Genomic DNA, 24503 nt, shown 5'->3' on the forward strand with positions numbered 1-24503 from the left:
TTCTTGTTCATATATTCTCTACTTAAGGTTGCGTTGGGGGAGGATAGCGTGCATTTTGTTGTCGTTATCATTTTCATTGTCATTGTCAGGAATTCACAGTACATAGTTTGGTTAGGAATATACGTTTGGTTTAATTCTCAGACCGTCTATTTCTTAAAGCGAAGAGTTCATTTCCTCTAAATCAAAAAGGTAAAGATAAACCCTGAGTTTAGGTAAATAAGTAAAGCTATGCCTCCCACTCTATTTGATATAGTTAAGTAGCGCAAATAGCAAAAGATGGTATCAAAATGGATGGGTAGATAGATAGATAGATAGATAGTAAGCACTGGACTGGCTCAACTCGGCCTCTATTAAATCAACCATCGACTGAGAATAGTTGTTTCTTTTTTTTTCTTTCTTTTTTCCTTCGCCATGATTTTTCGTATCCTGCGGTTAATACTGTTGTTGCTGAGGCAGGTAGGCGGATTACTTGCTCCATCGGTTGCTCTCGTCGCCCTGCTCCCATTGCTGCTCGGTATATCCGAGTTGCTTCTTCACGGCCTGCACTTTCTCCTTGTCGCCTGTGTTCTTGCCCATGTTGTCGCTGAGTTTGACAGCTGGACGGCCGTTCGCGGTGGAGATCTTGATGACGATGTTGAGGGGTTTGGATGTCTCGCCGGTCGTGGTGTTGGTGTAATCGTCTAGAGTTTAATTAGCATATCTTCATGAAACAAAGAAAGAACGTGGTGTGGGAGGGCCGTGGAAGGGGATGGACTAACTGGTAAAGAAGGTACCGACACCAAAGACGGGTTGGAACCCGGCCTCTTCGGCAATGGTCTTGTATTCTAGACAGAGCTCGATATTTAGGGAATCGGAGAACACAACGGTCTTCTTCGCCTTGATGCCTTCCTTGTCGTAGAACTCCCGCGCCAGTTTCACAAAGTACGTAGGGTCTCCGGAGTCTTGCCGGATACCGGTGTAGGCCTGGGCGTAGGTCTTGGGGGTTTGTTGGGACCTGTTGCTAGAGATTGGTGCGGTGATTGGAGGCTTGGTGGTTGCTTCGCTTTGCACGTTTGAATCGCTTGTCGTGGACGGCCCGGACGCTGTCGTGGTCACGGCGCCGACTCCGGCGCTGGTGTATTCGGGGATGGGTTTCCGGAAGGCGTCGAGGAATGCAGGCGTGCCGAAGGTATCGGTCAATGCGACTCCTAGGACCTATAGCCGGTTGTTAGCTAGGCATTTGCAAGTCGAGTCGCCTGTACTTACCCCCTCGCCGAAGCAGCCGAGCCAGTACCGCAGGGCCAGCTCGTTGGCATTCGGGTAGTCATCCGTGATGGCCGCAATGGTCATGTACCATTCATGGGCTACCGTGCCAACAGGGTTCACGTAATACTTCATGGCAAAGTGGACGTTACTTGTCCCTGTGAAAACACCCGTGAAACCCTTGGCCTTGGCTTCCTCCGCGGCCTTGGACAGTCCAGTCATCACCAAGTCCTGGGTATGGTAGTCGCGACGGCGTCGTGACCCGAACTCCGAAAACACGCATCCATGATCCAGGAGCTTGAGGCCCTTGCGGTACGCTTTGTCGATCTGGTTGCTGTAGTCCCAGTCTTTATCGGAGAACATGAAGTAGGCCTCGCTGGTCAGGGCCAGGAGGGGGATTTCGTAGAGGATCGTGTCCAGCCAGAAACCCTTGATGATGTATTCCACGTCGCCGAAGTCATCGTCGCTGCCGGTGTCGGTCACGGGGGAGAATTTGATCTTGATGTGCTCGGAGGGTTTGAGCCTGAAAGTGGTGAGGAAGCCCAGGTAGGCGTCGTTGAAGTAAGGACATCGTTTCTTGAGGAAAGCGATCTCGTCGTCTGTGACTCGGATGTTTGCGAGCTCTGATCAAACGGTAAATGTTAAACCTTGGTATACCGCATAATATGGCATATTCACATACTATCCATCTGTGCCAGAAGCCATTTGTAAGCACCCCGCGTCAACTTCATCTGAGGAGTCCGGTTGGTGAAGCTGTAGGTGACGTCTGCAGGTCTCCGTGTTAGAATTCCGGCTACAGCGGGTGAGATCAGGGCGCACACTCACAGACATCAGGGAAGTACTTCAAGATAGCGCATTGCATCGTCAATTTATACAAATCGGTATCCAGAAGCGAGGAAATGCCCTCCGGAAGCGGAGGGGAGCCATCTTGACTCATTTTCGCGGTGTTCTGTCAGGCCTTGCGGAATAGACTAGGTCTCAATCAAGGAATTGTAAATAGAGCAAGATATTTTCAAGTGAGAAAGTACCAAGGTCTCACTCCGAGAACAAACGACGCAATGTGCATGTATAATAGAAAAATCTCCGGCCGAGGACCGCAGGAATGAGGGGAATCTCGGAGAAGATAAAGTTGTTTGCGCTGTTTGCACCGGAGGAGGGCTGTCATCTGCGAGTCGACGTCATGATATAAGCATGGATTGTTGATATGAAATTAGCAGACATGCTCGCATAGCCTTAAAATGCCGGCATAGTTGGCAGATACATAGCCGATGTTAAATAACCCCCGTCCTGGTCTTTGGTCCGCATGCGGATTGTGGTGAGTATGCAGCGTATGCATGTACTTCGGATGATCCGATACGGGCAATGATCATCTACCGAGTTCCATTGAACTGGTTTGAAGGCTAGGAAACCAATCAGATACACAATACTACTGAATAGCAATCTTCGGTCGGATTGCGCTTTGGATATCTCAAAAGATTTCCAAAGCATACATGTGGCCTTATATTTCAGGCCGGAATACCCCTCCTGTTTGATAAGGCGTGCCTGATGTGGCTGGAGATGAGTGTGGCGTGTTGTGGCTGATACGGCCGGGACGGAACAGGGATAGTCCGCTCGCGATATCCCATCGCTGGCGCCGCATATTCGCCCTCTGTCAACCATCTAAGACACGCCGACCTGAACGACGTTTCTAGGCATTTTGCACTTTCATGCTCCACAGGTCAATTCCTAGCGGCCGGGGAAAGACTTTGGAATATTATCAGATCGGTGACCGAGTACATCGCAAATCACCCCGGGCGCAACTCATCGGATCCTAATCTCGTCGCGAATCCACGATAACGAAAGATGTCGCACGGCTCTGAAGACTGCGCATCCGTACTCGAACAATTTGTTCACGATGTTGCGAATTTACCAGCGGAGATTAATCACTTGATGGAGGAGATTCAGGCCAAAGACAAGATCATCCAGGACTGTCGCACGACGATCAACTCTCGCGACAACAGCATCCAGAAATTCATCAAACTGAATGGCAGCCTGGCGCCGAACCCGAAGGAGGAGCAGTACGGCAAGACGATATTACAGAATCTAGAAAAGTCGGGGCTCCTGCAGGACGAGAAGATTCAACTGAGCGAGAAAGCGGTTGTTCTGCTAGATCGGCAGATCAAGAAATTGGATGTTAAGATCCGCGACTTGCAGAACGATGGCGTCCTATCCAACGATCCTCCAATCCCATCGCTCTTCGTCAATAAAGATCAGTATCGCGACCCCCCGAAGATATTCCTCAGCGATTCCACCTTCGACTCGACATCCTACAACAGCTCCCCGCTCAACCCTACATCCGGAAATGCCAACGTTATCATCGGCGCGACTCAAAGACTCAATCAGTCCCTCGCTCGTTCGACGGGCGTCACCGCACTAGGCTCTCCAAACCACGCAAGAAGCTCGGCCCCGGCCACCCCTGCCGCCGGGACAACCCATTTCCAACAACGCCAGCGCGAGTCGTCCGCCGGTGCCGTGGAAAACAAACGCCGTCGCCTCAACGCATCCCTCGGAACCCTTCCCGCCGCATCGTCGAACCTCCGACAATCATCTCTCGGCCCCGGCACACCAAAAGGCGGAACCCCGGCATCCAGTCGCGCCGGCAGCCTTGGCCCACGCGGAACCGGCTCGGTGAAGAAGGCCCTGACCAAGAAAGTCGCACCTCATCAGCAACTCAAGAAGCTCAAAGCGTCGTCCGGACTCCACGGGAAACCAACGAAGCGGTCCTCCAGTGCCAGTGGCCGTCTCAAAATCAGCAGCACGAAGAAGTCTCCGTCCGCGGCCGGTGGGGATGACGACGAGGACGATTCGCTCCTCAGCAGCGCCGATATGTCGGATTCTGAAAACGCAAGCGAGAACAGACGCGGGGACGATGACATGGATGACGAGGAAGAGGACGAAGGCAACGAAGACACCAAGGTCTACTGTACCTGTCGCAGCGTCAGCCACGGGGATATGGTTGCTTGTGATAACGAAGACTGTGAATTCGAGTGGTTCCATTGGAAATGTGTGGGCTTGACCAGGGAACCTGTGGGCAAGTGGTATTGCCCGCAATGCTCTGCGAAACTGAACAACTAATTATATACCCTTCCTCATGACTTTGTATTTTATGATTTTAGCGCCGGGAGGGGGGGGGGGGTTTCGGGACTGTTTCTACTTATTTTCGGAATGCTTTCTATCATACTTCTTACTACGGTTTACCATGGAATTAAAGGACTTTGCGCTCTCGTATATCTCAATAAAATCTCGTCCCCTATCTATTCGTATAGATTAAAGGATAGGCTATGAAGGCATGATGATGTAGCAACTTTTCCCACTTTTTGGTTGTAAATCCAGACCCATACCTAGATGCCACGGCATTTTTCTAAAGTTCGTGAAATGTCCAGACAAATTGAGATGACAAACCTCAACTTCAGACAAGAGACATGCAAACGCCACCGCTATGCAAAGCAAAACATGACCTGGCGCTGATGCGCACATAGTACATCGACTATAAGAGAAGGAAAAGGGAGGTGATAGAGAAAAGGAGGGGGATCAGGCTCGGTTGCTCAAAATCCCAGAGCTTTCTCCAACCACGGATCGAAGTATTCGCAGCTTTCCGGACTCACGGCGCCTCCGGGGGCACAGAGTTTGAAGACGGGGCAGTGGCCGCAAGGTGCTTCCGTCATGCCGTTCTGCACCAGTCGATCCGACGCGTCGTCGTCTCCGGCGGGCTTCCGGGCTTGCGATTGTTTCACGGCCACGGGGTTTTTGACGGATCGATAGATTTCCCCGTTGTTCAAGGCGACGAGCTTGTTGTCGAAACAAAGCATCTCAAGGAGCTGCAGGACACTTTCTTCGCCGAGGCGCACGGGGGTGAGATCACTCCCGTTGACGGCGGCGGTGATCGTCGCGACGGTGGGATAGCCTTGGTATCCGGCGGGGAAGGGGATGTATTCTCTCTGGCCGGGCTCCTGTTTCAACGATGCGCTTCCGTCGGCGGTTTTGATGCGCTTGCTTGGTCCGTCTGCCGACGAGATTTCGAACCAACTTTTTCGACTCACGGTGTACTCGATATACCCCGCCATCGTGGTAATGAAGTCCTCGTCCAGCACGCCGTCCGTGAACCAAGCGCCACCGGTGACATCTTCGCTAGGGGCCAGGCCCGCCAGCATGTACATCTTCCGGCTGGGGAACTTGACATTGTGGACGCTTTTGATGTAGTTTTTCCCTTCGAGCGACTTGAGGCAGCGATCTAGAATGGACTTGTGGAGGTTTGTACGGTTTTGGATGGCGCGGACCCAGATACCAGAACGACCGGTCGAATGAATCACGTTGTAGACCATACTTTCGTCATGGCTCAGATTTTGAAGTCTAAAGTGGGGAAGAAAGATATGTCAACATCGCTCATGTGTGATCATAGGTAAAAGTCAAGAGGCCTTGCACTCAAGAATATACATACTTTTCAGCATCGTCCCGGGAGATGATCTTCCAGGCCAAACGGTTATTCTGCTGTAAAAGCCGGAACAGCTTTTGATCCACGAGCGATTGGGTGCATTGGAGGAGAAGCGCAAGGTCGGACTTGGGAAGGACTCCCAGGCCCAGCAATTCTTGTTGGTTGAAGAGGTGATCAGGGGGGAACTTGGTCAGGCATGCATCGTAGAGCTTCGCGGCGAGCTCACTGACAGAGCCGCCGGACGATCCCGCGGAAGCCATAGTCAGGACGAAGGAAGCAGGTCGTCAGGTTAGAGCACAGTCACCGAAAGGGCCTATGAAAAAGCATGTTCAGAGAGACATCCCAATCGAGTTTCCAGGCTGCGACTCCGACAATAGGCAAGAGAGATTCCTCGGGGCCGAGACGGGGCGCACAGAGGACGAGGAGATGCGCAGGTTCGTGACTGTTGCAAGAAGATGTTTTTGGCCGCTTTTTTCCATTCGTTCTTTTTGCGCCGCCCGGGAGGGTTTAGCGCCGTCGAGGTGCGGGCAAGTCTAGGCGCCTTTCTGCCTCAGGCACTCAGGCTCATGGTTTCTCCCGGAAATTTCGAGAAACTCCCGGCCAGAGCTTCAGTCGCCCGCAGGTGATCTCCTCTGCGCTCTCCCGGCTACCTGCCTCTGCCTTCTTTTTCTCTCTTCCCGCCATCACCTCACCTCACCCTCACTGTCATCCCACATCTCACAACCATGGCTGACGCTTTGAAAGCAGAAGGCAACAAGGCCTTCTCTGCTAAGGACTACGGTACCGCCGTGTAAGAATGCCTTCTTTCATCATACCCCGCTTTCGCTCGAATTGACTCCTAACCCTCGCGCAGTGAGAAGTTCACTCAGGCAATTGCAATCGAACCCCAGAACCACATCCTGTACTCCAACCGTTCGGCTGTCTATGCCGCGCAGTCCGAGTACCAGAAGGCGCTCGACGACGCCGAAAAGGCGACGGAAATCAAACCCGACTGGTCCAAGGGTTGGAGCCGTAAGGGCGCTGCCGCCCGCGGTCTCGGAGATCTTTGTACGTCATACATTAGGTTGAAACTAGGATGATGTCGCCGTTCTTTACTAACAGGTATCGGCAGTGTCCGCGCACGACTCCTACGAGGAAGCCCTGAAATACGAGCCCGGCAACGAGCAAGCCAAGTCCGGCCTGGCCGCCGTCAAGAGGGCCATCGATGCTGAAGCCAAGGCTGACGGCGTCACCGGTGACCCCACGGGCGGACTCGGTGGAATCTTCAACGACCCCCAGCTTTTCCAGAAACTCGCCAGCAACCCCAAGACCTCATCCCTTCTGGCCGATGGCGAGTTCATGTCGAAACTGCAGCGCATCCAGCAGAACCCCAACAGCGTCGGAGCCGAGCTCCAGGATCCCCGCTTCCTGCAGGTGATGAGCGTGTTGCTCGGTATCGATATGAGCTTCGGTGCTCCCCCTGAGGCCGCCGGTGCCGCCGGTGGTGCCGGTGGTGCCTCCGCGGCCCCGGAGGCTGAAGACGAGGAAATGCCCGATGTCCGTCCTCCCCCCTCGCAACCCAAGAAGGCGCCCGAGCCTGCCCCCGAGCCCGAGCCCGAGGATGAAGAAGCCCTCGCCAAGAAGAAGGCGCAGGAGGCCGGAGATGCCGAGAAGAAGATTGGAAACGACTTCTACAAGAAGAAGCAGTTCGACGAGGCCATCGAGCACTACAACAAGGCCTGGGAGCTGAACAAGGATGTCACCTACCTGAACAACCTTGGAGCCGCCAAGTTCGAGAAGGGTGATCTGCAGGGCACCATCGAGACCTGCCAGAAGGCCGTGGAGGAGGGCCGCGAGCACCGGGCCGACTTCAAGGTCATTGCCAAGTCGTTCGCCCGTATCGGTACCGCGTATGACAAGATGGGCGACCTAACCCAGGCCATTGAGTATTACAACAAGTCTCTCATGGAGCACCGTACCCCCGACGCGCTCTCCAAGCTCCGCGCCGCCGAGAAGGCCAAGGCCACGGCAGAGAAGGAGTCCTACATCGACCCTACCGAAGCCGAGAAGGCTCGCGAGCTTGGCCAGAAGAAGTTCCAGGAGGCCGACTGGCCCGGTGCCGTCGACGCGTTCACCGAGATGACCAAGCGCGCCCCTCAGGACCCCCGCGGTTTCTCCAACCGCGCCGCTGCTCTCGTCAAACTTATGGCTTTCCCCGGGGCCGTTCAGGACTGCGACGAGGCGATCGCCCGCGATCCCAAGTTCGTCCGTGCGTACCTGCGCAAGGCCGCGGCCCTCATGGCCATGAAGGAGTACAACAAGGCTCTGGATGTCTGCACCGAAGCCTCGGAACACGACGACGGATCCTTCACTCGTGAGATCGAGCAGCAGCAGCAGAAGTGTCTGGACTCTCAGTTCAGCGCTCGCGCGGGTGAGACGGAACAACAGACCATGGAGCGAATCCAGAACGACCCTGATGTAAGCTATCCCTGACCCCCTGACCCCTCAGTCGTTTTGGTAAAATCAATTCTAACCTCTTCACAGATCATGGCTATTCTCCAGGACCCCGTCATGCAGAGCATCCTGCAGCAGGCCAAGACCGACCCTGCCGCTCTGCAGGAGCACATGAAGAATGCCCAGGTTCGGATGAAGATCCAGAAACTGATGGCGGCCGGTGTGATCCGTATGGGGCGGTAAACGAGTTTCCCTAGAACGGGTTGAGGGACACGATGGAAATGAATGAATTGAGATGACAGCAATAATCTGGTTTCCGGAAAAAGTAGTTCTCGATATGATGCATGCTCCTTGCGTTTCATTAGTTTAATGTTCTAGCATTCAATACCAGTGTTATATATTTCGTCTTGGGGTAGTTGAACAAATAGCATTAGTATCAACCGAGAGTATTATCAGTATTAGTTTTCCGCTCGAGTAGCTCTTGAACACGATACATACTAAATCTACTCTATACAGAGTAGGTAGCTACGTCGACTGCACTACCTAATCGAGCTAACACACCAACTGTAATCTTACGGAGTAGTCCCTTGTGGGTGTGGCTGATGATCCGATCCCATCACGATCGATCGACCTGCAAATTTTTTCATTTCCAATTGATCAACTGGTAGTCTGGTACACTACGGGCTCCGAAGCACACGGATAATTGAGGGAAATGATAATCCAAAAGTGGAGTCCGAATACGTACTCCGACGGCGACCACGTACTTTGTCTCGTGAGTAACATTCTACTTGGCAGACTACCTAGGATAGGTAGGTACTAGGTAGGTTAAGTCTCAGATTCAGTCTGCGAACCGGGATATCGAGTTTTACGGTAGGACCCACGGTACCAGTCACTCGCTGTCACCAATTGAGCAGTGAACACCGGGGTGAGCTGTTTCAGCGTTCATTTTTTTATTCTGTGTTCCTTCTCTTGGCCCTAGCTACTTAGCTAGGGAAGGTAAGGTATGGTAGGGACTAGGGATTCTGGAGTGTGGGAATACACTCCGAATCATATTTACCTTCCCCGTCGACCTCCACCGCGAACCATGGGCGCCTGCGCAGTGCAACCCAGCGACTGCAGGGCGCAACTAGGATCTGAGTACGTACTAGGTGCACCGTAGTTAGCTCTTTGTAGTTAGTAGGTAGCATTTAGGTAACGATTCCAACGAATCAAGGGCGGGAAGGGATTTTGCCGGAGTTATCTCGGGGGAATTTTTGTTTCTGGGTGGGTTTGGGTTTGGGTTTGAGCGTTTCAGCTGCGTGAGAACTGAGAGATCAGGTTCTCTACCTAGTTACTTCGTAGGTGACTATTAATTGATTTAATGCAGGTTAACTACGGAGTACTCCGTATAGGTTAAAGTATGCTTGGTGGCCTGGATAGAAATGGGTGGCTGGGGAGTATGTATGTATGTATGTATGTAGCTACTAGCTAAGCGATGTGCGTTTGTAGGGCTGGGATCGTGGGTACTGGTTGGTACTCCATACTCCGTATCTCGATTGGTATTTTCAAGGATGCTTGGATCTATCGGAGTAGTTTATACATAAAGACTGACTTGTGGTGCGGTCTGATCCAAAACCCGAGCAAAGTACGATGTTGATCTGTGGCGAGGGACTGGAAAGACCATCACAAGTAAATAAATATAAAGCGGCTGGGAAGTTACAGTAGGTACCTAGTGCGTGGGGGATCTGTAGACCTAACGCAGCTCGCGTGTAATACGCTGTACAGAGTACAGTAGAACTTAGATAGTTTATGGTTTGTTTTTTTGGGGGGAGGGGGGGGGGGGAGTCTGCCCTATGGGAGAGAATATGTCGAAAGAAAGTTAAGCTGGCGAGAAAATGTACTACTAGTGACTAGTTATTGGGTGGGCTGAGCTGAATGAAGGGAAGCCTAGTGTCCTCGACATCACTATTTACGCTCATTGGTGCATCATTAATTGCAAATCTGCTTGCTATAAGGCTTGCATTTGACTCCCTTCCTTATTAGATACATTCAATTCCAGAGTCCGCGGGAGCTGCATGTGCTCATCCAGTAAAAAAAAAAATGAACAGCCCAACGCGGGGGTCGAACCCGCAGCCTTAAGATACCAATCATAGCTAGAAGTCTTACGCTCTACCGATTGAGCTAGCCGGGCTAGATAGAAAACAATCGTCCGAAAAGTATTACTTAAAGTATTCTCAATAACTAGATATATACATAATCTTTTATTTTAAATACTATGTATAAGTCTCTTGTTAGAGACGTTTCCAACGCTCTTCAGAACAGCCCGGCTAGCTCAATCGGAAGAGCGTAAGACTGTTAGTTACCTTAAATTCTATTCTTTTGAATCTTACTAATCAAATATCCAGTCTAATCTTAAGGTCGCAAGTTTGAGCCTTGCGTCGGGCTTTCCTTTTTGTGTGATTGATTGATTGGTCAGTTGATTTTTCTTGATTTTGTCCACGATACCATGCTCGGAAATCCTAGTCCGATATTCAGGCTGTGTTACATGAGGCGAATGAAATGGGTCAGTGCAGTGGTGCAGATCCTCTTACGACGCAAAGTGTGAAGGATCGATGGGGATGGACGGCATTGCGGGCGATGAGGTAATGCGTCAGCTGGCGTCTTATAATCAAGACTTGATAATCGACATGGGAGGATTGTGAATTCGCTCTTCCATAGCGCGTCACGAGATTGTCACGGGAAATGGGAATTACGATGATGGTTTTCTTCTCTTCCTGAATTGAATAGCTTTGCTAATTTTATCCCAGGACATCTAGGTGGGTTGGTTCAGAAGCCTTAAGATCTTGTAGCATGATGCGGTGGGAGAGAAACTACTAGCTCAGCTGCATGCCACGTGTCCGGGCTGACGAACAGGGATGTCCTGGAAGTGAGGAAGAGTTGTAGAAATGCTAGAGGACTCTGTATACCCTGTCCGGTGTGTCCAGTTCACATGGATCAGTGGTTCGGGAGGACGGAGGCAGACAGAGGGATTGACAAATGAGAGGAAACCCGAGGTCCAGGACAGGGGAAAAACTAGAGAGACTAGAGGGACTAGAGAGACTACCCAAGGCGTGTCCACTCGACTAAAGTAGTCCGTCCGGATTGGGTGCCAGTGTGGCGCGACCAGATCCGGTGGCGGTGCAGCTCCAGCTCCGATCATGACTGAATACTGAATGGTCGGTCGATCGACAGGAGCCTCCTATTTATTATTACGATCATAATTATGATCCCTAATATAATCCTTCTGATAATTATCCTAATTGTTCTCACAATATATGAGATACAGGAGAATATTATATCGAATATTGATCTCACGTAGAATAAATGAATTCCCCTTCAACTTGCAGCAATCAGAATCTTTGAATTCCTTCTGCCTGTGGAGAGACTAAGGCGGAATTAATGTTAATTATTTCATATTTAATCTCGGATTACGTTCTCCACGCTGGAATTGGACGCTCCAGTCGATTTACGTCACGACCGGCGGATCTCTTCCTCCTGCACTTCTTTATTCTCCTCGCAACCTTTTCAGTTTCCAGCTTTCCTTCTCCGTTCCTTATCTTTCGTCTTTCATCCCTTCCTTTCCCTTCACTTTCCTCTCCTCCGCATACCTCCCTCGACCTTTCTCCTATCTCACTAGCCACCGCTTCTGCTTGACGCAAGTGGCTTTGCATTGAGCTGTCAAATCCCTTCACCCCCTACAGTTTCGCTGTTCTCATCATCAGTCGGTAAGAAACTAAAATTTCCCCCTTCAGGAATAGGGACCCCCTCTTCCTGTCCTTCTCTTCCCCTCTTCTGAATTCCCGGTTCCCATCTCCTGCCCCTCTCCCTCTCTCTCCCTCTGGGCCATTGCAACCTCAACCACCCACCCAAGCCACTGTCTCCCCACTGCGGAGGCCCTGAAGGCAACCATCTTAGCTATACTCGCCTAAGCGCCAACTCATTTCCGGACTGCTTCCCTGCCCTTTATCTTATTCTTTTTTTATTTTATTTTTATTTTTGCCATTCCTTGTCCTCATTCAGCCCTGTCACCCCATTCTATTTGTAGCTCTTCCGTTCTTTCCCTTCTATACTTGTTCTGTTTCATCCCCCCATCCAATTCCTGCCATTGAACTCCGGAACAAAGCGCATTGGGGTTGTTCTGACAACAGGACCTTCTAGATCCTATCGCTCGGGGTTTCTGTAGGAGGTGATCTCACTCACCGAAGGCTGGTCGCCCTCCCACCTCCAAAGCAGCCATGGCGTCCCTCGAAGTAGAAGATCATGAAAAGGAATTGAGGCAGCAGGGTGCCATTGAGGCCGCCCAACAGGCCCCTCAGGATTCCCAGGCCACCGAGGCTGCCGAGAAAGTGCTGGTCGAGGAAACTCGAAAGGCGGGCATGCCCGCCTACCAATTCGACCCGAATGCCTCGCCTGAAGAAAAAGCCGCCGCCGCCGAAGCTGTAAGTCTCGTGGTACCTGCTGTGGACTGTCGATGGTAGAGGTGGTGAATTGGCTGACCTCATGTTTTTCCCGCTCTGCAGCGAGTACCGCCAGGGTTTCATCGCGACAAGAAACCGAAGGGCATGGCGATTATCACGGATAAAGTATGTGTTCACCTGCGCGGTGCCGTGCAACTTGAGCTGTAAGGTTGCTGGTGGAGAGAAATGCAGTTTCCTAACCTGTCGGGTTGATTCTAGGATGACGGCACCCCCGACGACTACGATCTGCCCCCGCCCAAAACCGCGACCGATATTCTCGAGAAAGAATCCAAAGGATCCTCTGACGGACAAACAGAAGAGGGTGGGATGAGCGAAGACATGCGATGGGGGCGAAACCGAACGGGGTGGTCTCCGCAGTTCATGCAGGTTCCGACCGAGGAGGAAAAGAACGAAGGAACGCTGCTAGATCACCAGGACTTCCTGGAAGGAAAACTGGACGATAAGTTCTTTGGAGGTATGCGACGGTTTTTATTGGGTTGGGATTCCGCGAATGCTAACCGTCGTCAGATTGGTATCACAACGCCGGCGTCATCGTTTTCGCCTGTCTGGCCTCTTGGGTCGTCGCCGTCCTCGGCGGTGGTCTGGGCTGGATTTTCCTCGTCATGGCCGCCTGTAGCACGTACTACCGCACGTCGATCCGGCGAGTTCGGCGGAATTTCCGCGATGATATTAACCGGGAAATGGCCAAGCAGCGCTTGGAGACCGACACTGAGAGTTTGGAGTGGATTAACAGTTTCCTGGTTAAGTTCTGGCCCATCTACGCGCCCGTCCTGTGCGACACGATCATCAACTCCGTGGACCAAGTGCTCAGCACCTCGACTCCTGCCATGTTGGACAGTCTTCGTCTGAAGACCTTCATCCTGGGTACTAAGCCTCCGCGATTGGAGCATGTCAAGACGTACCCGAAGACCGAGGTGGATACCATTATTATGGACTGGAAATTCAGCTTCACGCCCAACGACGTGATGGATCTGACTTCGCGCCAGCTGAAGAACAAGATCAACCCCAAGGTCGTCCTGGAGGTTCGACTTGGTAAGGGTGTCGTGAGCAAGGGCCTCGATGTGATCGTGGAGGATATGGCCTGTAGCGGCCTCATGAGAGTCAAGATGAAGCTGCAGGTCCCTTTCCCTCATATCGAGCGGGTGGACGTCTGCTTCATGGAGCGCCCGGAGATCGACTACGTTTGTAAGCCCCTGGGTGGTGACCATCTGGGTTTCGATATCAACTTCATCCCCGGCCTGGAGTCTTTCATAAAGGACCAGATCCACAACAACCTGGGTCCGATGATGTACAGCCCCAACGTCTTCCCCATCGAGATCGCCAAGATGCTGGCTGGCAACCCCGTCGACCAGGCCATCGGCGTGGTGGCCATTACTCTCCACGGAGCCCATCATCTCAAGAACCCCGACAAGTTCTCAGGCACGCCTGACCCGTATGCCGTCGTGTCTTTGAACCGACGTACCGAGCTTGGCCGCACCAAGACCGTCCATGACAATGACAGCCCGAGATGGAACGAAACGATTTACGTCATCATCACCTCCTTCTCGGACTCTTTGACCATTCAACCGTTCGATTGGAACGAATTCCGAAAGGATAAGGAACTGGGTACGGCAACTTTCTCGTTGGATCGATTGGAGGAGGAACCCGAGCATGAGGGCTTGTACCTTGAGGTCATGGCCAGCGGCCGGTCTCGCGGTTCCATCCACACGGATATCCGATTCTTTCCAGTCTTGGAGGGCAGAACGATGGAGAACGGCGAGAGCGAGCCGCCCCCGGAACTGAACACGGGTATTGCCCGCTTCACCGTTGAGCAGGCCAAGGATCTGGATGGTACCAAGAGTATCGTCGGGCAGCTCAACCCCTACGGAGTCCTCCTTCTAAACGGCAAGGAGATCCACATCACCAAGAAACTGAAGCGCACGAACAACCCCATCTTCCAGAACGCGTCCAAGGAGTTCCTCGTCACCGACCGAAAGAACGCCCGTCTGGGACTGGTCATCAAGGACGACCGAGACCTGGCAAGAGATCCGATCCTGGGTACCTACCAGATCAAGATGAACGACATGCTCAAGATGATGGAACAAGGCAAGGACTGGTTCCATCTGCATGGAGCCAAGACCGGTCGCGCCAAGCTGACGTTCCAGTGGAAGCCTGTGGCCCTGGGTGGTATCTCAGGCAGTGCCGGCTACGTGGACCCCATCGGTGTCATGCGCTTTCATTTCCAGAGAGCATCTGACCTCCGGAACCTGGAGAAGATGGGCAAGTCTGATCCGTACGTCCGGGTGCTGCTTTCCGGATACCAGAAGGCACGGACTGTGACGTTCAGGAATAACCTGAACCCCGACTGGGACGAGGTGGCTTACGTGCCAATCCACAGTGCCCGCGAGAAGCTGACCCTCGAGGTGATGGACGAGGAAAGCATCAACAGCGACCGTTCGTTGGGAGCAGTGGATATCTCGGCGGCTGACTACGTGAGGGAGAATGAACAGGGCGAATTCGAGGTCGACGACGAAAAGCAGCTGATCTCGAGCGGCCTCCGCATCGGAAAAGGTCCCGTCAAGGGCCTGCTGCACTACACCGTTGCCTTCTACCCGACCATCCCGGTTGTCAACCCCGAAGAAGAAGAAGACGAGGGGATGGATGACCTCCACGGCGACGGAGACGAGATCCCGAGAAAGAGCGTCGAGTCCCGGCGCAGAAATGGCCACGCGAGAACGGCTAGCACGGAGTCCAAGGCATCCAAGACTAACGGTACATCGCAGCCTACAACTCCTTTGCCGCCAAATTCCCCGTTGCCAAACACCCCCGGGCGCAGCAGCTCTGAATCGGGCGTCTCCAAGCCGAACACGTCGAAAGATTCCGAGATCATGTCTGTCAAGTCACTTGACATTCCGAAAATCTACATCTCGGCCGAAGAACTCTCCAGTTACGGTAGGTCCCCATTTTGTAGAGATCGGATTGCTACGGCTGCTAATGGTATCGCAGAATCTGGATTCTTGGTCTTCAAGTTCCACGAAGTTCAACTCGCCCGCACCAATGTACAGGTTGAAGTTGTTATGGACGACCACATGTTCCCTGCCTATGTGTCTCCCAAACTTCATTCCAAGACCGCCCAGATAGAAGACAGTATGTTGTGACCTTTTGTAAAAGCGTGAACCGAGGAATAGAGCTAACAGCCTGTAGTTGGAGATGCCTTTGTTCGCGAGCTGGAGTTCTCGAAGATTACTCTACGAATTGTCGACAAGACCAACCCCAAGGATCCCAGTGACGAACATACTATTGCGAAACTGACGGGCGACACGCTGTCGACCCTTCAGCGCATCCTATACACCCCCGCCGAACTGACTCTCCGATCCAGCGATGGAGAAGTGAGCAAAGTCACCGTCAGTGCCCGATATATCCCGGTCACGATGAAGCTCGATCCGACCGAAAGTATCAACAACATGGGTACGTTGCGGGTGGATGTTCTGGACGCTGCCGAGCTCCCCTCTGCCGACCGCAATGGCTTCAGTGATCCTTACTGCAAGTTCCGTCTCAACGACAAAGAGGTTTTCAAGACCAAGGTGCAGAAGAAGACTCTGCACCCGGCCTGGAACGAATTCTTCGAGGCCCCTATCACGTCCAAGATCGGAGCCGACTTCCGGGTGGATGTCTACGACTGGGATTTCGGCGACAAGGCAGACTACCTGGGTGGAACGCCCATCGACCTTGGTGTTTTGACGCCGTTCCAGAGCAAGGAGGTGTCGTTGGTTCTGGACGGCAAGTCGGGCGCCATCCGACTAAAGATGCTGTTCAAGCCGTCCTACGTCATCCGGTCCCGGCAAGGGTCCTCCACGTTCTCCGGCACCTTTGCCACGCCCGGCAAGATCGTGGGAGCGCCCGTCAAGGGAGTGGGATTTGTTGGCGGCAATGTCATCAAGGGTGCTTCGTTCTTGAAGCACGGAATTATGTCCCGATTCCGCGGAGATGATGGTTCCAGTATCCATGAAGCCGAGGAGCAGGAGGAAACCAATGGCAGCCCGCCCCCGGCAGCAGACGGGGGTCTCGCACGCGCGCCCTCTCTGGCGGTGGACGGCGGTACTCCCCCGAACGCCAGCCCCGCCATTAACAATAAATTGGAACACGCGCGTTCGCGCAGTGTGGTGTCCCACCACGGCGATCGACTGAGCATTGGGGGCGGGACCGGAAAGGGCGAGACGGGCACGGCCACGATCACCGTTGTTTCCGCCAGTGACTTCCCCCCGTCGTCCAACGTGCGGGTGTTTGTGAAGGCTGTCGGGCCCAAGGGGGCGAAGGAGGTTCTAAAGAGCAAAGCGCACAAGGCCAGCGGCACAAGCCCGGTGATGTTTGACCCGTCGCACGAGACGTGCCGGGTGCACAACACGACGGCGGATGCGCAGTATCAAATCCGAGTGGTGGACCATTCGACGTTTGGCTCGGACAGCACTCTCGGCGAGACGCTGTTCTTTGTGGACGATCAGGGCTCCGTGGCCGGACAGGACAAAGCGGTCAAGGTTGGCAGCGGGACGGTGGTGATTCGGTCCAGTTTCTCGAGTACCGAATCGACGCTGCGGCCGTCGACATCTCATTCGAACAATGGCGATGCGGCGTCCGAAGTGATGGACAGTCCGGACTCGAAGAAGACCGGTCGACGCAGTTTCCTTGGCAAGAGGAACGTGAGCGGTGCTTAGATTTTTTCCCCTTTCCTTTTCTTTCACTGTAACCAGACTACATTGCTTTTTTTTATTGTCTGATGTCCTTGATGACGAATTTCTATTTTCTGTCTGTGTGTTTTCTTGGCTTGTTCTGCTTTCTCCTTTCTCCTTTCTTTTTCTTTCCTTGATCCTCACGATTTTCTTTGGGCATCAATATGACGTGATATCCCTGCTTTAGCGTAGTAGCGGTCGATTGGATATGGATACTTCTGCCAGATCCGATCTGGGAGACCAAAATGAACGAGATGGATTGAATCCGGTTTTAAATTCCACGATGTCTGCATGGATAATGGAACTAGAGCTACTGTGTATACCGCACGGAGTAGAGCCAGGGTAACCTTGGAGTTAAGTGTAACCGAACCGGTGACACCAACGGACACCGACTTCTGGCTTGTGTGAGGTACGGAGAGAGTATTCTGTATGGAGTAGTAGAGTGTGTACGGTGTACACCGCCTGTCTGGAGATTCAACAATGAGATATTTAGGACTCGATAGATAGGAAGGAATATGTGATCAGTCTTATCTATCGTCTGATGCGCGGTCTATATGCAATTTTACGATGTTGCGGTGTGGTGAGGGGTGAAGTGGTGACTTGCGCCAAAAGCTAACCAACTAACTTACTAGGTAGCTCTTCAGGTGAACATGATTAGTGTTTCAACTGAACCGAACTATTGAATGATGAACTTACCTAGTTTACTTTATTATGTACGTAGTCATTGTCTCAGGACTCCGGAGTCGGGAGTCGGGAGTATCCTACTTACATTTACACCGTATGGAGTATGAATAGCTAATTAACTAACTGCATACGGAGTTAATGCATGTCTACCCTGTTCTGCCCTACAGGTCCACTTTGGTCTGTTGGGAGAAGGAGGTTAGTTTCAAATTGAGAGGTCCGTAACTACCCACTCTATAGGTAAGTAACTTAGTTAACAACACATACGGTATAGACAGGCAGGAGGCTAATATTAGCCGACGAATTAGATACTGCCTATCTACCTTAGAGAAGTGGAATATATATGTACGGAACTATAGTATATACTGACGGCCTAAGGGTTGGGGGGTTATGGAGTAGACTAACTAACTAGTTAGTTACCATAAAGTAGAAGTTATGTAAGTGAGCGTTCGATTTCGACTCGTGGCTATAATGGCCATACATCCATTAGATCGGATCGGAGTTCATTCTCTCCTCCTGTGGCAAAGTGACAGCTGTCAGTGTTGGGTGGCCAAGTCATTATGCTCTGCAGTTTAGATATGTATGTAGGAACACCTATGTGCGCCATATATATGTTATATCTTACACTACTTCCCATATGCAAAGTTTTACCTACCTAGGTAAGTGGGTTAGGAAGTAGTTGTCTATATTAGTACTGTTTTACTTCGTAGAATGATATTTGCATAATTATACCTCCGGATGAAGATCCAGATCCAGAGCTCTAGGGTGGTTAGCTCCTAAGGTACCCGACCTAACTAACCAGTATCCGCAGTTGGCTGACCGACATAACCCACCGTAGAAGAAAGGGAGAAGGAAGTAGAAACAATTAGGTCCCTAGGTTCATCGAAATTAGAATTCTTCTCTTTCTGGATAGATATATTAGAAGAACTAGAAGGGGCCAGCCCCGGCAAAGGGGCCGGGAAATCATTCTTGAGGTTTAATTTTAGAAAAAAACAGGCCATGGCTAACTTGCAAATTTTTTTTTTTAACTATTGCGGTAAATAAATTATATGAAATGGAGGATAGCATCAGTTCATACAGCGCAGGGAACTGACCTCCCGGTCGGACATCGAGTGCCTTGGACAGACCTGCATGACAGATGAGGGGAAAATGGAATGGACGACAGCTGTTCCCGTGTAATTTGCTGCGGCGGTCTGCCCCTCCCCCTCCCCCTTCCTTCCCTCCGCCACCTTCTGATGCTGCATTTCTCGCGGGATGGTATACTCCCTAGGTAGGAAGTACCAGGTACACTACGGAGTATAGAGTAAAAGCAAGGTAGTATTGATAATTTAATATTAATGCTATTATGGATCCCCGGAGGACAGGGGACCTAGCCGGTTGGAGCTACGGGGCTAGCTTGTTTAACAGGGCACTAAACTAATTACCTGGTAGACTACTGAACGGCTAGAGGCTAGATCGTGATTGGAACTTGGAGCTCTGGTCTTCAGGAGAATGTTGACTGCAGGCGAGAATTGGGATTTCGAGCAATAATAACGAGGGATTGGTAGTTCGCACATTAGTGAACAGGTATGGAAGCCCAAAGCCAAAACATGTCGGATGCGACAGAGGTATCTGTACAAAGTCACGGGATTGGCTATGAGCATATCTCTTTGTAACAGAGTATTCCGGCAGTACTGAACGGAGTGGCAAGAGGGACAGGTTCGGAATGCAGCCCTGGAGGTCATGGCAAAACGTCGGTATTTGAGTCGTCAAAAAATAGAGGGAAAAAAAATAAAATAAATCAAAACGAGCTAATTTGAAGAGATGGAAAGGTGACGAGGACAGTGGAGCCGGTTGGAGATTGGATTCCGTTCCAACTGGCAGAGGAACCCTGAAAAGGGGCATCGCCGGTCTAGATTAACCGCCGTTTCCAACGCGGCTGTCAGATGATGCCGTGCGTTTTTTGTCGTGGTGTTGGAGGACAGACAATCTCTGGTGGTCGATTCAGTCTGAGTCTGCGAGAGAGAGCTCCGACGAGGACTGCATCCCCCGTAGTTACGGAGTAGTAAGTGATAACATAGGAGGTACAGAGTACATCGTACATACTCCCTAAGATATGCAAGCAGAGGTACCTGGTTCCTCGAGCAGAGGTCACGAGTACCCGCCCCGACCGGCGATGCTAAGAACAAATAATATTATCGACAGGAAAGGGAGGCCCTCCCCACTTTCCCCTCTTCACCTTTCACCTTCGGCGCCTTCATCGTCATCAGAAACAAAATAATTAATTCCATTCATCGATCATCCTAATATTAAAGAAACCTCTGCCCCCTCTCAGTCCTCCCGCGACTTCTTTCACCCCTTTGACCCTCAACTCCCCAACCCATCAACCCATTACACCTCAGGTACGTACCGTACACTCCTACTCAGGATACCTCCCACTTCCCCCACTCTCCTCCTGCCTGCTTGTCGCACCAAGCTTGCTCGAACGGTCGCCAATGACGGCAGCTTGTCGACATCCCTCCTTCCGAAGGGATCAACATGTGCGGGCGTGGCAACTTTGGAACCAGGACCCCTCGTCCCCTCTGCTGCTGCTGGAGGGGGGCCCGCTTAAATGAAGAGTCGTGTCCTGTTGGCTTTTTCTTGGTTCGGTCCTGACTTTGACTTGACTTGCCTCCTCCACTACCCGCCCCTCTGGACTTGCTTTTTATTTTATTTGTTTTGGTCCTTTTCTGTTAAGCTTCCCGTCCCAAGCTTCGTCACTGACTTGCCTTCCTCGTCTCTTTCAGCGTCCTCCGCCTTGAAATTCTCCTGTTCGGTGGTGTTTACATCTATCCCGCCATTGCCTCCCACTCCCATTCATCATACACAACAATGGCTTCCAAAGCTTTGCCTTCTCACCTCCGCGCCCCCGCCAGCGAGTCCAACGCTGGCGGCTTCGGCAAGCACCACGGAAAGTCCCAGTCTCACATGGTAAGTTGCGCAACTTTGCTCGTACTCCGCTGCCCCTGATTTCCTGGATTCTTCCCTCTTGGTTCGTTCTGGATGCGCTTCTCGTATGATTCCATGGGATTTCCCTTTGGGCAGACGGGGAGAGCTGCAAAGTTCCTCGAGTTGCCGAGTTGTCTGCCAGCAACTGCTCATTCACTGCCTGGAATTTCCCTTCTATCAAGCGGTTCTTTCTGCCTTGATATCGCCCAACCCCGGTTTCTTTCTGCCTTCTATATCGCATCTGCTTGCTTGCTGGCTTCTTAAAAAGACGTGAGAACCTTTCTCGGTACCATTGGCAGCAAGATGCGATAAACCCCCGTCTGTGCCATTTTTGTTTGCATCCGTCACCCACGTCTCGAAAGTTCAACATCCGCTTCGCCCAATTTTGTGCCCCCGCCCAAAGTTGTTACTTCATCTTTCAACCCTGGGATTGACACCGCTCTTCGCTCTCCCATCTTTCCAACTCCTCCGTACTAATGGCTTCCCTCGTCCAGGCATTCGAAAATGCTTCGACTAGCGTCGCTGCCTCCCAGATGCGTAATGCCTTGAACGCCCTCGCCGAGACCGTCCCTGATGCCAACGAGCGCAAGCGTTTCGAGGCCGAGTCCGACAACTTCTTTGCTCTCTTCCGCAGATTCCTCAACGATAAGGCCAAGGGCAACGAGGTCAACTGGGACCGCATCGCCCCTCCCCAGCCTTCGCAGGTGGTCAACTATGCCGACCTGGGCAACGAGGCCTCCGTCGAGTTCCTGAACAAGCTGGCCGTCGTCAAGCTGAACGGTGGTCTGGGTACCTCCATGGGTTGCGTTGGACCCAAGTCCGTCATCGAGGTCCGTGAGGGCATGTCCTTCCTCGATCTTTCCGTCCGCCAGATCGAGCACCTGAACCGTACCTTCAACGTCAACGTGCCCTTCGTCCTCATGAACTCCTTCAACACCGACCAGGACACCCAGTCCATCATTAAGAAGTACCAGGGCCACAACGTCGACATCATTACCTTCAACCAGTCCCGCTACCCTCGTATCATCAAGGACTCCCTCCTCCCCGCCCCCAAGTCGGTCGACTCTCCTCTGCAGGACTGGTACCCTCCCGGCCACGGTGACGTCTTCGAGTCGCTGTACAACTCCGGTACCCTCGACAAACTCCTGGAGCGTGGCGTCGAGTACATCTTCCTGTCCAACGCCGACAACCTGGGTGCCGTCGTGGATCTCCGCATCCTGCAGCACATGGTTGACACCGAGTCCGAGTACATCATGGAGTTGACCGACAAGACCAAGGCCGACGTCAAGGGTGGTACCATCATCGACTACGAGGGCAAGGCCCGTCTCCTGGAAATCGCCCAGGTGCCCAAGGAGCACGTCAACGAGTTCAAGTCCATCAAGAAGTTCAAGTACTTCAACACCAACAACATCTGGATGAGCCTGCGTGCCATCAAGCGTGTCGTTGAGGAGAACGAGCTGGAGATGGAGATCATCGCCAACGAGAAGTCCATCCCCGCCGACAAGAAGGGTGACGCCGACCAGGCCATCTACCAGCTTGAGACCGCCGTCGGTGCCGCCATCCGCCACTTCAAGAATGGCCACGGTGTCAACGTGCCCCGTCGTCGTTTCTTGCCCGTCAAGACCTGCTCCGATCTCCTTCTGGTCAAGTCCGACCTGTACCGCCTGGAGCACGGCCAGCTGGTCATGGACCCCAACCGTTTCGGCGGTGTCCCCGTCATCAAGCTGGGTTCGGACTTCAAGAAGGTCTCCGACTTCCAGAAGCGCATTGGCAGCATTCCTCGTATCGTCGAACTTGATCATTTGACCATCACCGGTGCCGTGAACCTAGGCCGCAACGTCACGCTAAAGGGAACCGTCATCATCGTGGCGACCGAGGGCAGCACGATCGACGTGCCCCCTGGCTCCGTGCTGGAGAACTGCGTTGTGCAGGGAAGCTTGCGTATTCTGGAGCATTAAATGCTTGGTCGTCTCCGTTCTGCGCGTTACTTCAATTCTACCGATTCCCCCTTTGTGTGTTTTTTCTCTTTTTGTTAGCTTTACACAGCTGTAATTGATTCCCTATCTGGATGGTGTCGCAGAAGGCATTTGCATGGGTTGATAGAACTTTGTTAGGAAGACAATGGATGAGGTCGAGGATGCCGACCAGATTTTGGTTCCGATTCAAATGGAATCTGGCAATCGGGCTCCAGCGTTAGGAAGATGTGTTCATGGCAACATATTCGCTGTGGAAATACAAGAAATTAGTTTAATCCAGCATCCTACCTTTGAATTTGGCTCTTGCCCTTGGTGATTCTTCACCTACAGAGTAATCGTAATTGTCTTTCTTAAACACAAATGAACATAGTTCCTTGACAGCATAGAATCAACAGCGCCTCCGCCACGTGACATCAGTCTTGTATTCCCTCCTTCCCACGCAAATTTGTTTCATTTGATCATCGCAGCCCCATTCTCATCATCATGATCTTAACCCCCGTTGTTATGATTCTTTGAGATATTCGCACTGCCTTACCCAGAAGGAAGTAATCATGATGAATGATACGAAAGACCTACATCCTCTCTCAATAATTCCGGCTTGACACTACCGGTCGTCACAGGATATCGAACTCCCCCGCCATAGCTAGATCAATTAGTAATGTCTTTTCGGAGGTTCTAGGATGCCTGGCACATGTACAGCAGGAATTCCGAGCCACATCCTCCCGCCAAGAGCAAAATATACTTTCGAGGGTGAAGGGCCTAGAGAGGGCTTTGGCAGTCGGACGCACTGGAACACCCACCATAGCCAAACCCAGGGCATTCCAAATCCGCCACATGAACTTCCTCCCCGCTCTTGGTTGTCCTCAATGGGGGAGACAAGCCTCCTGATTCTTTATACTGTGGATCACGTGGGGTGGAAGACAAATGTGACATCCGAGGCCACTGCTGCCCGTTGGTTCCCCACCGTTCGTTTTCCTCTTCCATTCTTGTCTGTATGTTCTGTCTTCTTCAGTTACCGGCAACGCGTTGCGTCGCTAACCGGTCTGACCATCGTCTGAGTCATTTCCAGATTATGATATCTGGTCCTGGAAACGCCACTCGTATTCACCTCTTCCGTGCCTGATGGGTCTACTACGTTCGAGGCCATAACTCCGAATGTTCTTCAGCGGACGTGGTTCCACGGCGCCACTGCCCAACACACCCCTTGGGACGTCCACGGCGGCGAACGCATCGATCAGGAGATGAAGGAAAGGGTCCCCGATCCACGGTCACATATTTCCATTGCAATGGAACTATTGTATTGGTCTGGGCTCCTTCCCTTCATGACCTAGAATCTAACAAAGAGAAAGAAAGAACCCCCTATATAAAGAAAGCCACGAGGTACTTGGGGTGGAAAAAGAAGGAGGATGGAAAGAAAAATCTGAGATCTTTTTACGGCCAGCCTGTTCAAGGATACCTCAGCCACCATAAGTGATCGACCATCGTGAGTGATTATATTTCCCAGCACCGCCAGTTGGCGCCGGGACCGTCC

The 24503-nt window shown here is 52.0% G+C and overlaps 6 protein-coding genes across 6 annotated transcripts; 4 read left to right on the plus strand and 2 right to left on the minus strand.

Moving 5' to 3' along the window:
- Positions 1–465: 465 nt before the first annotated feature.
- Positions 466–2179, minus strand: KD926_003324 (nicotinate phosphoribosyltransferase; the record flags this gene model as incomplete). The annotated part of the gene is made up of 5 exons (XM_053097450.1): positions 466–680; positions 759–1194; positions 1246–1865; positions 1925–2008; positions 2068–2179. 5 exons carry the CDS (start codon positions 2177–2179, stop codon positions 466–468), a joined length of 1467 nt encoding a protein of 488 aa, XP_052958535.1.
- A 905-nt stretch (positions 2180–3084) lies between these two features.
- On the plus strand, positions 3085–4356 carry KD926_003325 (putative PHD finger domain protein; the record flags this gene model as incomplete). The annotated part of the gene is made up of 1 exon (XM_053097451.1): positions 3085–4356. One exon carries the CDS (start codon positions 3085–3087, stop codon positions 4354–4356), a length of 1272 nt encoding a protein of 423 aa, XP_052958536.1.
- A 470-nt stretch (positions 4357–4826) lies between these two features.
- On the minus strand, positions 4827–5973 carry KD926_003326 (RPC34 RNA polymerase subunit family protein; the record flags this gene model as incomplete). Its single annotated transcript, XM_053097454.1, has 2 exons — positions 4827–5631; positions 5720–5973. 2 exons carry the CDS (start codon positions 5971–5973, stop codon positions 4827–4829), a joined length of 1059 nt encoding a protein of 352 aa, XP_052958537.1.
- A 465-nt stretch (positions 5974–6438) lies between these two features.
- Positions 6439–8389, plus strand: sti1 (Hsp90 cochaperone STI1; the record flags this gene model as incomplete). The annotated part of the gene is made up of 4 exons (XM_053097455.1): positions 6439–6503; positions 6567–6760; positions 6825–8170; positions 8237–8389. 4 exons carry the CDS (start codon positions 6439–6441, stop codon positions 8387–8389), a joined length of 1758 nt encoding a protein of 585 aa, XP_052958538.1.
- A 4010-nt stretch (positions 8390–12399) lies between these two features.
- On the plus strand, positions 12400–17333 carry KD926_003328 (putative membrane bound C2 domain protein (vp115); the record flags this gene model as incomplete). Its single annotated transcript, XM_053097456.1, has 6 exons — positions 12400–12603; positions 12685–12747; positions 12841–13096; positions 13150–15573; positions 15628–15768; positions 15826–17333. The coding sequence occupies 6 exons, from the start codon at positions 12400–12402 to the stop codon at positions 17331–17333; spliced, it is 4596 nt and encodes a 1531-aa protein (XP_052958539.1).
- Positions 17334–20879: 3546 nt separating this feature from the next.
- On the plus strand, positions 20880–22954 carry ugp1 (UTP glucose-1-phosphate uridylyltransferase; the record flags this gene model as incomplete). Its single annotated transcript, XM_053097457.1, has 2 exons — positions 20880–20978; positions 21491–22954. 2 exons carry the CDS (start codon positions 20880–20882, stop codon positions 22952–22954), a joined length of 1563 nt encoding a protein of 520 aa, XP_052958540.1.
- Positions 22955–24503: the final 1549 nt, after the last annotated feature.

Source organism: Aspergillus affinis, assembly GCF_023601865.1.
Source record: "Aspergillus affinis strain CMG 70 chromosome Unknown NODE_17_length_398122_cov_92_786867, whole genome shotgun sequence".
Taxonomy (NCBI): Eukaryota; Fungi; Ascomycota; class Eurotiomycetes; order Eurotiales; family Aspergillaceae; genus Aspergillus; species Aspergillus affinis.